This window comes from Phascolarctos cinereus, unplaced genomic scaffold, assembly GCF_003287225.1.
Source record: "Phascolarctos cinereus isolate Bilbo 61053 unplaced genomic scaffold, phaCin_HiC Scaffold_2;HRSCAF=192, whole genome shotgun sequence".
NCBI classification, from domain to species: Eukaryota; Metazoa; Chordata; class Mammalia; order Diprotodontia; family Phascolarctidae; genus Phascolarctos; species Phascolarctos cinereus.
The window spans coordinates 54,665,221-54,678,907 of record NW_027555625.1 but is presented as its reverse complement, the minus strand read 5'-3'; the positions used below and the strand labels follow the sequence as shown (position 1 = coordinate 54,678,907).

The 13,687-nt window shown below is 44.8% G+C and overlaps 1 protein-coding gene across 2 annotated transcripts in view; it reads right to left on the bottom strand.

The window, feature by feature from the left end:
- Positions 1-1,098: 1,098 nt before the first annotated feature.
- Positions 1,099-13,687, bottom strand: part of CUNH16orf95 (chromosome unknown C16orf95 homolog) — a 51,367-nt gene continuing 38,778 nt past the window's right edge. The window contains exons 9-14 of one of the 2 annotated variants that reach the window (XM_020989217.2): positions 12,998-13,173; positions 12,495-12,546; positions 11,523-11,556; positions 8,411-8,450; positions 7,934-8,200; positions 1,099-1,315 (exon numbers count right to left, since the gene is read on the bottom strand). In XM_020989217.2, the coding sequence (XP_020844876.1) occupies positions 1,269-1,315; positions 7,934-8,200; positions 8,411-8,450; positions 11,523-11,556; positions 12,495-12,546; positions 12,998-13,173 (616 nt within the window). In that variant the 3' untranslated portion in view covers positions 1,099-1,268. The remainder of the gene's footprint in view (positions 1,316-7,933; positions 8,201-8,410; positions 8,451-11,522; positions 11,557-12,494; positions 12,547-12,997; positions 13,174-13,687) is intronic. The other variant, XM_078149398.1, reaches the window with a different exon arrangement.

Genomic DNA, 13,687 nt, shown 5'->3' with positions numbered 1-13,687 from the left:
CTCATCATGCTTCTTTCCACTGTTCTTTGGGTCACTGGTCATTTGGATCCTTCTGATATCCTGGTCTTCCGTTATTTCCAGCCATAGAGCATCAGCTAGAGAAGGCTGGAGTTCAAGAAATGGGCTATTGTGACATCCAGTAGCAAGTACTCAGCACTTTCCCAAATGCAGCCCAGTCTAAAGGCCATATCCACAACAGCTGTGTTACAGCACAGGGGGGAAATACTGTATTTGAAATGGGAAGTTGTCAAGTCAAACCCAACTCAGTGTCTGACCTTAGGTGAGTCAAAGTAGATAAGTGGTGCAACGTTAGAGTGCTGGGCCTGGAGTCAGGAAGACTTGAACTCAAATCCAGCCTCAGACACTTACTAGCTGTGTGACCCTGGGTAAGTCACTTAACCTCTGTCTGGCTCAGTTCCCTCAACTATTAAAAAAAATTAATAACACCAGGGGTGTTGTGAGCATAACATAATATTTGCAGAGTGCTTGGCAAACCTTAACATGCCATATAAATGCTTGCTAATCTTATTAAACCTCACTGGGCCTCAGTTTTCTTCCCTATAATAGAAGGGGTCATTAAACTAAATGACCAATGAAGCCATGAATCTCAGCTCTGGTGTGTTCTACAAAATGGGAAAGGCTGTAGATGGAAGGTGATAGAAGATTGCACCTGCTGTTTACAGACCACCTGAGTCAAATATGGAAAGAGATTAAGGGATTTAAGAGATGTTGTCATCAAGCCCACCCCCTTCCTTTACAGATGAGAAAACTGAGGCCCAGAGCAGTTGTGACTTTCCCAGGGTCCCAAAGCTAATAAATGTCTGAGACCAGGTTGAAAGCCAGGTCTTTCTGACTCCACGCTCAGTGTCTTCTCCACTGTGCCATGCTGTTTAAACTTCTTCCTGAAAGTTGGCCATAAGGTGATGGTTTCACTTGGCCAAGGAAATCCATGAAATGGACAAAAACACCAGGGACAACAGCTACCATGAATGGCATTTTCTGTGAATACTCTCAGCTGCAGTATTGAATGAAACAAAATACTATGTATGGAGCAAGTCATTCCAGAGGTAGTATAGGAAATAATTTTTAAATGAAAAATTAAGTTAATAAATAATCTTTATAATGATAGCAAACATTAAAATTAACTAGACATAGCTTTGGCTCTCAAGTTGGATCTCAGAAGAATTCCTGCCTCATTCGCTCATCAGTGCCTCTGTGGAGTGTGTGTATGTCATTTTTTTCCTCCTTACATTTCGCTGGTAAGCTGCTTATTCAAGTAAAGAACAGCCTTTGGGTTCAGGATCCCCAGAAATGACTAGAAAGAAAGGAAAAATGTCAAATCACATGCCTCTATATTCCACTTTGCACATCCCTGATATTTGGTTTAGCTAGACTTAAGTAAGTCCTTCCTACTGAATTCTCTAAGGAAGAAATGGCAACCATGCCCCTTTTCCCTCCAAAACCATAGGTAACCCTTTGTCTAGACCAGGAGTGGGGAATCTTTGGCCTTGAGGCCACATGTGGCCTTCTAGGTCCTCAAGTGAAGTCTTTTGACTGAATCCAAACTTCACAGAACAAATTCCCTTAATAAAAGGATGAGTTCTATAAAATTTTGGCCTCAGTCAAAAGGTCACATCCAAGGAAGTCTAGACTCTACCTATACTTATTAAAAAAAAAAAACCTAGGATATCTTAACAAGTGGGATTGTCACCCTGAAATCTCCATGATTAACCCCACCAAAGCTTATTACTGTTGATATGAAGACAAGATGGAATCATTGCAAAAGACAAATGGTGATTTGGAACTTTTTAGCAGCAGGATACAAATTCAAGATTTCATCAAGGTTTCATCAAAGTCAATGCCCACAACCATGACCCCTTTTCTCTAGGGATGGGGGAATCAAACCTGTCACAAAATGTCAGGCACAGAACATTAAAATGAATCCAAAACATGTCAATATCACTCAGATTCTTCCCTCGCTTTGACATGTTCAGCGTCATGGCCCCCAAGCAGCACGGGACTCAGCCACAGACCCAGATATAGACATTTATCCATTCAATATCCAGGGAATGCTTCAGCATCACAAGATTCCTAAATACCTCTCCCAAACAGTTGGAAGCCAGGACCATATGGAATAGACACAGAGGGGAAGGGGGAAGGCACTGGACTATTGAAACCAAGCCACCACACCTTGTAGTCTTACCTGGATGTGCGCTCATTTTCTCTCCTATACATTGCTCAGTGAACATCACCCAAGATCAGCCTCCTTAATATCTACAGACCAGCACTGACCCCACCTAGTTATTCTCTACTATTGAACCTAGGTACAGTAGAGCTTCTGAAGATATGTGACTCCACATCACCGTGCTGCCATTCAAATAAACTCAAGTGGCTCCATATCACCACCAGTATCATCATCATCATCATCATCATCATCTTCTTCTTCTTCTTCTTCTTCTTCTTTTTTCTTCTTCTTCTTCTTCTTCTTCTTCTTCTTCTTCTTCTTCTTCTTCTTCTTCTTTTCCTTCTCCTCCTCCTCCTCCTCGTCATTCAGTCATGTCCAACTCTTCACGACCCATATCACAACAGGCCCTTCTCTCCTCCACTATCTCCCAAAGTCTGTTCAAGCTCATGTTAGTTGCTTCCATGAAGCCATCTACCCATCTCATCCTCTGCCGTCCCCTTTTCCTTTAAGCCTTCAATCTTTCCCAGCTTCAAAGTCTTTTCCAATAAGTCCTGTCCTCTCCTTATGTGGCCAAAGTACTTAAGCTTCAGCTTCCGGGTATTCTAGTGAATTAATCTCGAATTAAGCTCTCTAAGTATGGACTGATTTGATACCCCTGCTGTCCAAGAGACTCTCAAAAATCTCCAACATTATTCAAAAGTGTCACTTCTGCAGTGCTCAGCTTTCCTTAGAGACCAGCTCTCACAGGCATGCATTGCTACTGGAAAAACCACAGCTTTGACTACATAGACCTTTGTCAGTAAGGTGATGTCTCTGCTGTGTAGTGCACTGTCCAGATCTGCCTTAGCTTTCCTTCCAAGGAGCAAGTATCTTTTAATTTCATGGCCGCAGTCACCATCTGCAGTGATCCTGAAGCCTGAAAATATAAAATCTGACACTGCTTCCCTTTCTTCTCCCTCTATTTTGCCAGAAGTGATGGGACCAGTTGCCAAGATCTTAATTTATTTTGTTTAAATTTCAAGCCAGCTTTTACACTCTCCTCTTTTACCCTCATCAAGAGGCTTCTCAAATCTTCATCGCTGCTCACATTTATATTGCACCTACTATGTGCCTAAGAGTGCACTAAGCGCTTTACAATTATTATCTCATTGGATCCTCACCACAGTCCTGAGAGGTAGGTCCTATTATTACCTTCATTTTAGAGTTGAGGAAACTGAGGCAGACAGAGGTTAAGTGACTTACCCAGGGTCACCCAGCTAGTAAGAGTCTCAGTCTGGATTTGAATTCGAGTCTTGTTCCTGGCTCCAGACCCAGTGCTCTCTCCACTGTACCACCCAGCTGCCTAAGTCCCAGCTAAAATCCCACCTCCTATAGGAAGCCTTTTCTGATCCCTCTTAATGCCAGGACTTTCCCTCTGTTCCTTACCTCCTGTCTGCCCTGTCCGTATCTTGTTTGCACATAGCTATTTGTCTGCGGTCTCCCCAGTTAGACTGGAAGCTCTTTGATCGAAGGGAAATGTTTTTGCCTTTCTTTGTATCCCCATGCACTTAGTGCCATGTCTGGTATTCAGTAGGCACTTCATAAATGCTTACTGACAACTGAGACCTCCAGAGGTTTTCCCAAAGCCACCCAGCCTTTCCTCTCTTACACACACACAGGCAGCTCGTGAGCATCTGATATGCCTAAGAGCGGTCGGTCGGCACACTCTAGGAGAAAGATCCCTGGAGTGGCTGTTGGAAGACCTGGTTTTGAATCCTGGTTCTGCTTCTTAACACTCCTGTCACTTAATTTCTCTGAGCCTCAGTTTCCTCAGCTATAAAAGGAGGTGATTAGAAAAGAAAAGCTCCTCTCAGAAACTAGAAAAGGCTGGGAAACAGGAGAGAAGGGCTTAAAATAAAAAACTAAACCAAAAACAGGCTGGGAAAGAGGCATCTTCCAAACGTAAACTGCAGAACAAGGGTGGGGGCAGGAGATGGGGGTGAGGGTATACAGGATGGGCGATGGGAAGTGGGGGTGGGAAGAAATTCCCTATTTTACAGGACCTTCCCTAGAGGAGATCAGGCAGCGGTAACTCACTCTGTAGACCTCTGTCTCTCCAACATTTTTATACAATGAAATTAAGTTGAAACGAACATCACAGAGCAATCTGGAAGTGGAAAGACATGCATCCAAAGTCACAGAGGATTCTGGAAGCAGGTAGAGATCATCTCCTAACATTGCATGAGAAGCCGAGATACTTCTGCTTCACTCTGTATAATACTCTATTTGACAAGATTACAGAATATTAGAGTAGGAGGGCACCTTAGGACTCATCAATCCAGTCCCTTTGTTTTACAAATGAGGGGCAGAGAGCAAATGACTTTCCCACAGTCACCTGGGCTATGAAGTGCCAGAATCAGATCTTGAATCTAGGCTTAGACACTAAGTCCAATATTCTTCCTTTTAGCGCCGGGGGGAGAATGGGGAGAGAGGCATGTCTTGACCCGAAATTGCATCTTGGTAGGAAGTTCCCGGTGAGGAAGCTTCCATTCCTAAAGCAGATCAGCAGTCTTAGAGGGGTGCTGGAGGAAGTGGAAATGGTTAAATAACTTCCCAGGGTCACACAGAGGAAGAATTTAAAACTAGATGGTCCTAACTCCAAAACAGGCTCCCTGTCCACACTGCCTCTGGGCTCCATTTTGAATTAAATCCATTTCTATGAGTTAATCTTGGATTCAGGAAGACTTGAATTAAGTTCTTCCTCTGATACTGACTACCAATATGAGCATGGATAAATCATCCTCTGATCCTCAGGCAATTCTGGAAGACTTCATCTAACAAGTTGCAGAACCACCTCTCCACACCATGAAATCCACATGGCTGTATGGAAAAACGTGTTCTGAGTTCCAAAAAACTAATTTACAAATAAATGGAACACTGGGGACAGCTAGGGGGTTCAGTGGATAGAGTGCAGGACCTGGAGTCAGGAGGACCTGAGCTCAAATCCAGCCTCAGACACTTACTAGCTGTGTGACCCTGGGCAAGTCACTTAACCTTGTTTGCCTCAGTTTCTTCATCTGTCAAATGAGCTGGAGAAGGCAATGGCAAACCACTCCAGGATCTCTGCCAAGAAAACCCCAAATGGGGTCACAGAGAGTCAGATGAAGCTGAACAACAACGAAGGGGCAGGATGGATGAGGGGCTAAGAAACAAAAGTGGGGCATACATTCTGGGCACAGATTCACAGTCTTAGGTGGGGAAGGAACTTCAGAGGGCATCTAGTCCAATCCATGGACCGGAGTAAGACTGTCCTCTACAGCATATCTAAGGAGCGCTCAGCCACACGCTACTTATTCAACGATGGTGGCAGAGAATTCATTACGTCCCAAAATAACACTGTCCTCTGAGATAGGTAAAAGTGTTAGGAAGTTTTTCCTCAAATCAAATTGAAATCCCTCTGCTACATGTCCATTAGTAAATTCATGTCACCATCTCCCTGAAGTCATGGTCCTCTTTGAGAACGAAGGACAAACCACAACCTGGGAGTAGTCCGAGCTGCCTGAATGGGGATCCAGCTGGCCAGTTCCAGTTGGGTAACAGCTCATCCTCTTCTCTCTTCTCCGCTCCTCTCCTCTTCTCATCTCATCTGAAGGTGCTCTGCCCAAAGGAAGGTAAATTTGGATGGCTGAAAACTACCTAGTTAACTTGGGGCTTACTGGATGGATTTTTTTCTCAATGACCAAGCCTTAAACCCAATTCACTCTGGATCTCATTGACTGGACAATAAAAGGTCCCTGCACAAGCACCACTTGGTGGTTAATTTTGGGGCCCTCCTGGCTCAGAGTGAATATAAATACTGTTTCTCTTTTGGCCAGCAACCCTGAGCGTCTTCCCCTCCCAGTTTGAGTTTTTTATTATTATTAAAGTGGCCACCCTTTGACTCACTTCTTAAAGAGGTCTATGCGCTGAATGGGCATTGCCTCACTTGTAGTGAGAACAAAAAGACCTTAGCTTAAAAAGGGCCAAGGACTGCCACTGCCTCCTGGGTCATCTCCAGTCATCCTGATCAATACCTGGCCAGTGGAACCAGATGGCTCTGGAGGGGAAAGTGAGGCTGGTGACTTTGCATAGCCCTCCCTCACTCAAATCAAAGTCAATTGCAAGTCATGTCAGCATCTCCCTGATGTCGTGGTCCTCTTCAATAAGGAAGGACAATCACACGTGCACAACCACAAACGTGAAACCAACTTTCCTGTCCAACCTAAATTTTCTCTTCTCCTGGCTAAATAAACATCACCATTTTCTTCAACCAATCCTTCAATGATATTTCCCGGACCATCATGTCATCATAGATTTAGAGTTGGGAAGGACCTCATAGGTCATCCAATCCAACCTACTCATTTTACAAGTGATAAAATTGAGGCCCAGAGAGGTTAAAAAACTTATCCATTGATGAAATACTTCATCCCATCAGTAGTAACCAGCAGGACTGAAATTCAAACCCAGAACTTCTAGCATTCACTCCCATCTTGCAGTCTTTCTACGATGACACCCACCTCTCCTCCACAGTCTAGACTTCCTGTAGTTTGTCAGTGTTGTGCCTAAAGTGTGGCTCCTAGGACTGAACCCTAGTTCCGATGGGTTTTGACCAGGATAGAGCCCAGACAAACCACCTCCTCCACTGCTCCAGATACCTTGCTTCTCTCAATGCGGCCTAAGATTGGCATTTTTTCCACATATTAAGCCAAAACTATCCATTGCCAGGGAAGACCACTTTGGGAAGGGCCCCAGCTATGTTTCACATCGCCCACACCTAGATTCTCTCCAGAGTCTTCTTCTCCTTCCCTTCCTGCACAGCCCCCACTCTAAGGCACTCTTCATCCTCATCCCTTTACCATCCCTTTACCTTTGGCTGCACCTGCTAACAACGTAAGTTCCTTGAAGGAAAATGCCATCTTATTTGTTTATATTCTGGATCTCTACCAATTAGCAGAATACCTATCACATTATAAGTACTTATCTAGCTATCTGTTTGTGTATGTACCCATCTGCTTCTGTCTGTCTTTGTCTACCTATGGATCTACTATCTACCTACCTACCTCTCTATCTATCTATCCACTACCTATCTACCTAACAACCTATCTACTATCAATCTATTATCTACCTACCTTCCTATCTATCTACCAATCTACTTATCTACCTATTGATCTATTTAGCTGTCTATCTATTTATCTTTCTATCTACTTACCTATCTATTGACTATTTATCTATCTATCTGCCTACCTATATATCTACCTATCTACCTACCTACCTATCTTTTTATCTACCTATTATCTACCTTTCTATCTACCTATCTATTGATCTATCTATCTATCAATCTATCTACATACCAATTAACTATCTATTTTATCTGCCTATCTATCTGCTATCTGTCTACCTATCTACCTATCTGCCTATCTATCTACTTACCTATTTATCTGTCTACCTATCTATCTATCTATCTACTTACCTATTTATCTGTCTACCTATCTACCTATCTATCTATCTATTTATCTGTCTATCTATCTATCTATCTATCTATCTATCTATCTATCTATCTATCTATCTTATCTGTCATTCCTACTCATTGCTCTTCATTTTGCTCCCAAGTGACAAGTAAAACCAGTCTACTCTGTCTCCCCAGAGCTAGGAAGCAGGGTCCTCTTCCAGAGCGGCCTCTCTTCCCCACTCCAAATCCAGGCACTACAGTTGCCAATGATGACTGGCCACCTGCCAGAGCTTGCAGGAGGATCCCTAGAGAAGCTGGAGCCACACACTGCATAGCTGCGGCCACCATGCGAATGGAGCCCAGGAGGATGCCAAGGACAAACACGGGCAGGGTCCTCTCCTTATCAGGCTGCTCATAGACCAGGTATGGTCCCTTGGAGGCCTCCTCCCGGAATTGGGACTGGAGCTTCAGCAGCATGTCCAGCCTTGACCCTTCAGAGCAGATCCGCCAGCAGCCATGGAAGTGGGGGAGGCATTTAGATGGAACTCCTGGTAGTACAGAAGAGAGAAGGGATGGTAAAGGGATATTTCCCATCCACCAGCACAGATTTGATCCCTCCCCAACCAGGGGCATGTACATCACCTCCACCCACCATTGCCAAAGGCAAGAGAGGAAAGTCAAAATGTCTTCTCAGGATGCAGGGGATGTCTCTGAGTCAGTTACAGAGGTTACTTACTCCCTGTTACCCAATCACTTACCTTGAATCCCTGAAGCAAGACCCTCCTGTCTCCTACTTTCCTGAAGGTACAAAACAAAAATTCATCAGATTCTCCAAGGGGAAGGCTTCTGAAAAGGAGGAAGCCAGCAGGGAAAGAACCTCAAGCAACTCTCTCAGAACCTCAGTTTACCATCTGTAAAGGATCTTTACCCTGCCTCCCTCATAAGGATGTTGCAAGAAACAATGAAATAATGGATTTCAAAGCACTTTAAAAAATGTTAAAGGCCCACCCCTCCTGAAGAGGTGTGGAGCCTGCTTCTGGCCAGAAATGTCTAAATCCTCTGGACTTTCTCTGTAATAAACCTTCTTGATACTAAATTTTTGGTGTCAAGAGCATTTCTAACAATTTGGCGCCCAACTTGGGGCTCAATCTAGACTTTGGAAGGGACAAGGTAAGACATCCCTGGAAGAGCGCGCCCACTGTATTTCAGCGGTCTTGGTGAGTTGAGCCTTTCCCAGCTGAACTCCTGATCTGGGACCACGTGGGAGAAGTCCAGGGGATTGGGGAAGCTGCCAGCAGACCACGAAAGCCAATATATTGGGCAAAGGAGTTTTGTGAGATGGAACTGTTACTGATTAAATGGCCCATTGCAGATACCTCTGGACTAAAGAAATTAGTTAACTAGGAATTTTATGGTGATAATCATTTAAGATCAATTGAGCCCCAATAATGGCCAAAATCCTGAATTGATCTTTTCTTCCTGAATAAGCTAAGAAAATGTAAAGAGCTATTAAAATGGAATTGATGATGATGATGATGATGATTGATTGATTGTTACAATTATCACTCAGATCCTGCTTCGTCCAGGAAGTTAGACCAGATAATCACAATCCTCTACTCCTACAACACTGTCTATCCCATTCACCGGGCACCAACCGCCTCCTGCTTTGTACCGTTCTGTAGCCGGCTTTCTTTCTTTCTACTATGTTCACAGCCTAGTTCTCCTGCTAGACTATTTGCACCTGGAGGACAGGGACCCACCTTTTACTTCTTTGTATTCCCTGAGTTAATTTGCATGGGAGGTGTTTAGTAAATATTTGCTAACTCACAAATTTCTAGTCATCTACTTATTAAACGGGAGTGACTTTGGAGAAAAATGTCTAAATCAAACAATAAGTATTTATTAAGTGCCTGCTATGTGCCAGGCACTGTACTAGGCCCGGGGAAGCAAATGAGTCAGTCCCTGACCTCAAGGAGCTTGCATTCTATAGGTGGAGACTACAAGCTATAAATATATTCAAAATAAATAAATGCAAGTAAATGTGGGGGGGGGCAGTCTTAGCAGTCAGAGAGAGGAGGAGTCAGGATGGGTCTCACGTAGTAAGCGACATTTGAGAGTTTTAAAGAATATAAGGAATTCTGAGAAGTAGAGGTGAGGCAGGAATGAATTCCAGGTATGGGAGATTGCAGGTACAAAGGCAAGGTGAGGTGTCATGGTGGAGCAACAGCAAACCTTGCTAGGCCACAGTGTGCAGGAAGCAGAGCAACGTGTGATGATAAGCTTGGAAAGACCAACTGAGGCTGGGTTGGGAAGGGCTTTAAAAACCAACCAGAGTGATCCTGGAGGCAATAGGGAGCTTCTGAGGCTCACTGAGTAAAAGAGTAACATGACGCAGACAGACAAGCATTTTAGGGAAATGTGCAATGGTGGCTGTGGGACCGATGGCCCTTCGTGGTGTGGCCTGCTAGCAAGTCTTACGCTTCTCAAAATCCTGAAGAATGCATAGCTCAGAAGGTTCAGTGCTGCCCCTCCCTCCCCTGACACCACCATCATCCTCAACTGCTACCATTCATTTCTCCATCATTCCAGAGAACTGGAATTTCACCAGTAGGAATATTTCCTCCATTGCAAGCCCCTAAAGTCTTAACAGCTGGCTCTTCATGAGTTGCTGTGGTCAAAACAAAAACACAAAATTCATGACCTAGCAGTAGCCAATCTTCTGGTGATGGATGCCTTGGCATTTAGATAGGTTAGTTTGCAGATGACAGGCATAGAACCCCCTACCCCAACCAACACACCACAACCATCTGTGGCCCAGACCTTTCTACCTTGGAAGGACCCACCAGAGCTTGGGAGTTATTGGCAGAGTCTTTGAAGGCCCAGGGTCTACTTGGCATCATGATTGAGATATCACAGAAGAACTTCAAGCGAAGGCCCCAAGACCCACACCAAAGAGAAATTATCATAGGATTATAGACTGAGAAATTGAAAGAATGATCTTTACAATCAGCCCTGGAGTCAGGAAGACCTGAGTTCAAATTTGGCCTCAGACACTTACTAGGGCAAGTCATTTAACCCCAACTGCCTCTTTAAAAAAAAAAAAAAGGAAAGAAAGAAGGAAGGAGAAAGAAAGAAAGAAAGAAAGAAAGAAAGAAAGAAAGAAAGAAAGAAAGAAAGAAAGAAAGAAAGAAAGAAAGAAAGAAGAAAGAAAGAAAGAAAGAAAGAAAGAAGAAAGAAAGAAAGAAAGAAGAGGAAGGAAAGAAGGAAGGAAGGAAGGAAGGAAGGAAGGAAGGAAGGAAGGAAGGAAGGAAGGGAGGGAGGGAGGAAGGAAGGGAGAGAAAGACAGAAAGAAAGAAACAAACAAACAAACAAAAAAGAAAGAGGAAGGAAGGAAAGAAGGAAGGAAGGAAGGAAGGAAGGAAGGGAGGGAGGGAGGAAGGAGGGAGGAAGAGGGAGGAGGGAAGGGAGGGAGGAAGGGAGGAAGGAAGGGAGGGAGGGAAGAAGGGAGGGAGGAAGGAAAGAAGGGAGGGAGGGAGGGAAGGAGGGAGGAAGGGAAGGAGGGAGGGAAGAGGAGAGGAAGGAGGAGGAAGGAAGGGAGGGAGAAGGAGGAGGGAGGAAGGAAGGGAGGAAGGAAGGAAGGGAGGAAGGAAGGGAGGAAGGGAGGGAGGGAGGGAGGGAGGGAGGGAGGAAGGAAGGAAGACCTTTGAGGTGATCTAGTCCAACTCCTTCATTTTACAGTTGAGGAACCTGAGACCCAACAAGGTTAAGTAAGTAGAGCCAGGATTTGAACCCATGCCCTTTGCTCCAAGGCCAGCCCCCTTTTACATCTGCACCGGGAAGGTTCCAGCTGCCCCAAAGGTTGCCACTGACCTTCCTTCCACTGTCCATGCCAGACGCCTTCTTCCTAAACAAGAAGAAGAGGATATCCTTAGAAGATGCAAGATGTCCTTTCAAACAGGGGATACTGAGGACAAGGCCTGGAGTGACAAGGCCTCAGGCTGATTCATCACTGGTCCCAGGTGACAGAAGGCCTGGCCAGGATCAGGGCCTCCTCCCAGGATACTCAGATCACGAAAGGGTAAGAGGGGACAGGAGGCTTGAGGGCTCATGTGGGGCCAGGGTGTTTGTGCGTATTGTATAGTATCAATCAACAAACGTTTTTACTATGTTTCAGGAACTGTTGCAGATACAAGGAAAGGCAAATACACTGTTCCTGCCCTCAGGGAGCTTACTGTCTAATGAGGGAGACAGCATGCAAACAACTTTGTATGTCATGAATTTGTGTCTTCAGAAACACGTTTGCATGTTTCTGCATCTGTGTGTGCATGCGCTGTGTGCTGTATGTGTAGCTGTGTGTGTCCATCAGTGCACTAATACGCAGTGTGTCTGTTTCCACATATGTGCATTCATGAGATGCACTCAGTTTCGGACAGCTCTAAGAATTTGGCATCAGTGAAAGTGCCTCAGTCTACCCATCCTCAACCTGAGCCCTCAGTAAGCAAGACAAATTGGTGCAGAAGGGTAAAAAAAAAAACTTCAGGTATGGGGAAATGGTTATGGGTCAGACCAGGTGCCTTATGCCCAGAAGCTGTACCACATAACCCAGTGACCTCCAGCCCAGCCATCCCTGAGGCCTCAGGGGGATGGGAACCACAAGAAGGGTAGCCCATGGCAACACAGGGGTCCTCAAGGCAGCAGAGCTGACTAGCTACTAAGGGGCACTTCCCAGGAACAAGGGATTTGCATAGATTGCTATCAGGACTATCCCCTTCTCACCAGTTGGGAGCTGCCTAGTCACACCTACCCCTACCACAAACCCTGAGCTGGAAGAAACAGTCTTACTTGCTCCTGGTATGGGTCCCATTTATCTCCTCTGGGCCATAGTATTCAAGCTCTGAAAGAGAGGAAAAAAGCTCATCTTGTCCTAAGACAGAAGCTCCAGGCATCTTCTGAACTTCAAAAACGCATCAGTCTTATTGGATGGATTCTGTTGTCACCTGCCCTACCTGTCCTGAATTCCCTTCCTCATGCCAACCAGGAATATTCTTATTTTTTTCTGCTGTTTCCTGGTCTGGAAAAGGGGAGGCATGACCTCGTCCCTCCTGAGGACGGGGTAAGAATCACAGCCAGTTGTGTGTATCTCTTGAGGCACATGTGTATAATTTAAAACCAGACTGGAAAATATCCATCCATAGGGTTGGGCCGTCTTCACAACGAAACCAATTGAATTGCACAATTCATTTATTGGTATTGTTTTAGGTAAGAAATCAGTCATGGGAATAATCTGACTAGCTATTTCTGGAGCCCAGATAACTGCCTTGACAGGTCACTTGCTTGGCCCATACCATCATCTACGTGAAACAGCTGTTCCATCTTGGCCTCCTCCTCTCTCTTCCAGTCTCCAGCTGCTGTTGCAAGGATTCTCATGATTCGAATCCGCTCCTCCTTCCTTTTCTCCCTCTCTTTGGCTCGCCTTTCTTCTAGCTCCTTCCTGCTGCTGCTGGGTCTCTCCGTGAGGGATCTAACAGGTTACAGGCTCAGTCAGATTAAATACTGCCAAGGAAGGCTTTGCAACTAACAGTTTGGAAAACTCTGAAGTCCAGATGAGATATGAACTAACTCTCAGAGAAGGTGTTAGGCATCTCCAGAGGGCAGAGAAGGAAGACTGAATGGGGAATATGAGATGATATAACCTCATGGGTTACTGAAATTCAGCTGTAAGTGTGTGATGATGAAAAAGCAGATTGTAGTGATTGTTCTATGAGCTTTCAAAACAGGAAAAATTGAGGACACTGGCTCTTACATCCAGATTTCTTTGTTTTGTTTTGTTTTGTTTTTTTGGTTTTTTGGCTAGGCAATGGGGTTGCCCAGGGTCACACAGCTAGTAAATGTTATGTATCTGAGGCCAGAATTGAACTCAGGTCCTCCTGAATCCAGACCCGGTGCTCTATCCGCTGCACCACCTAGCTGCCCCCCTCTTACATCCAGAATCATGGAAGTCTGCCAATCCCCAAAAGTAGAAAAATCCCTAGGCT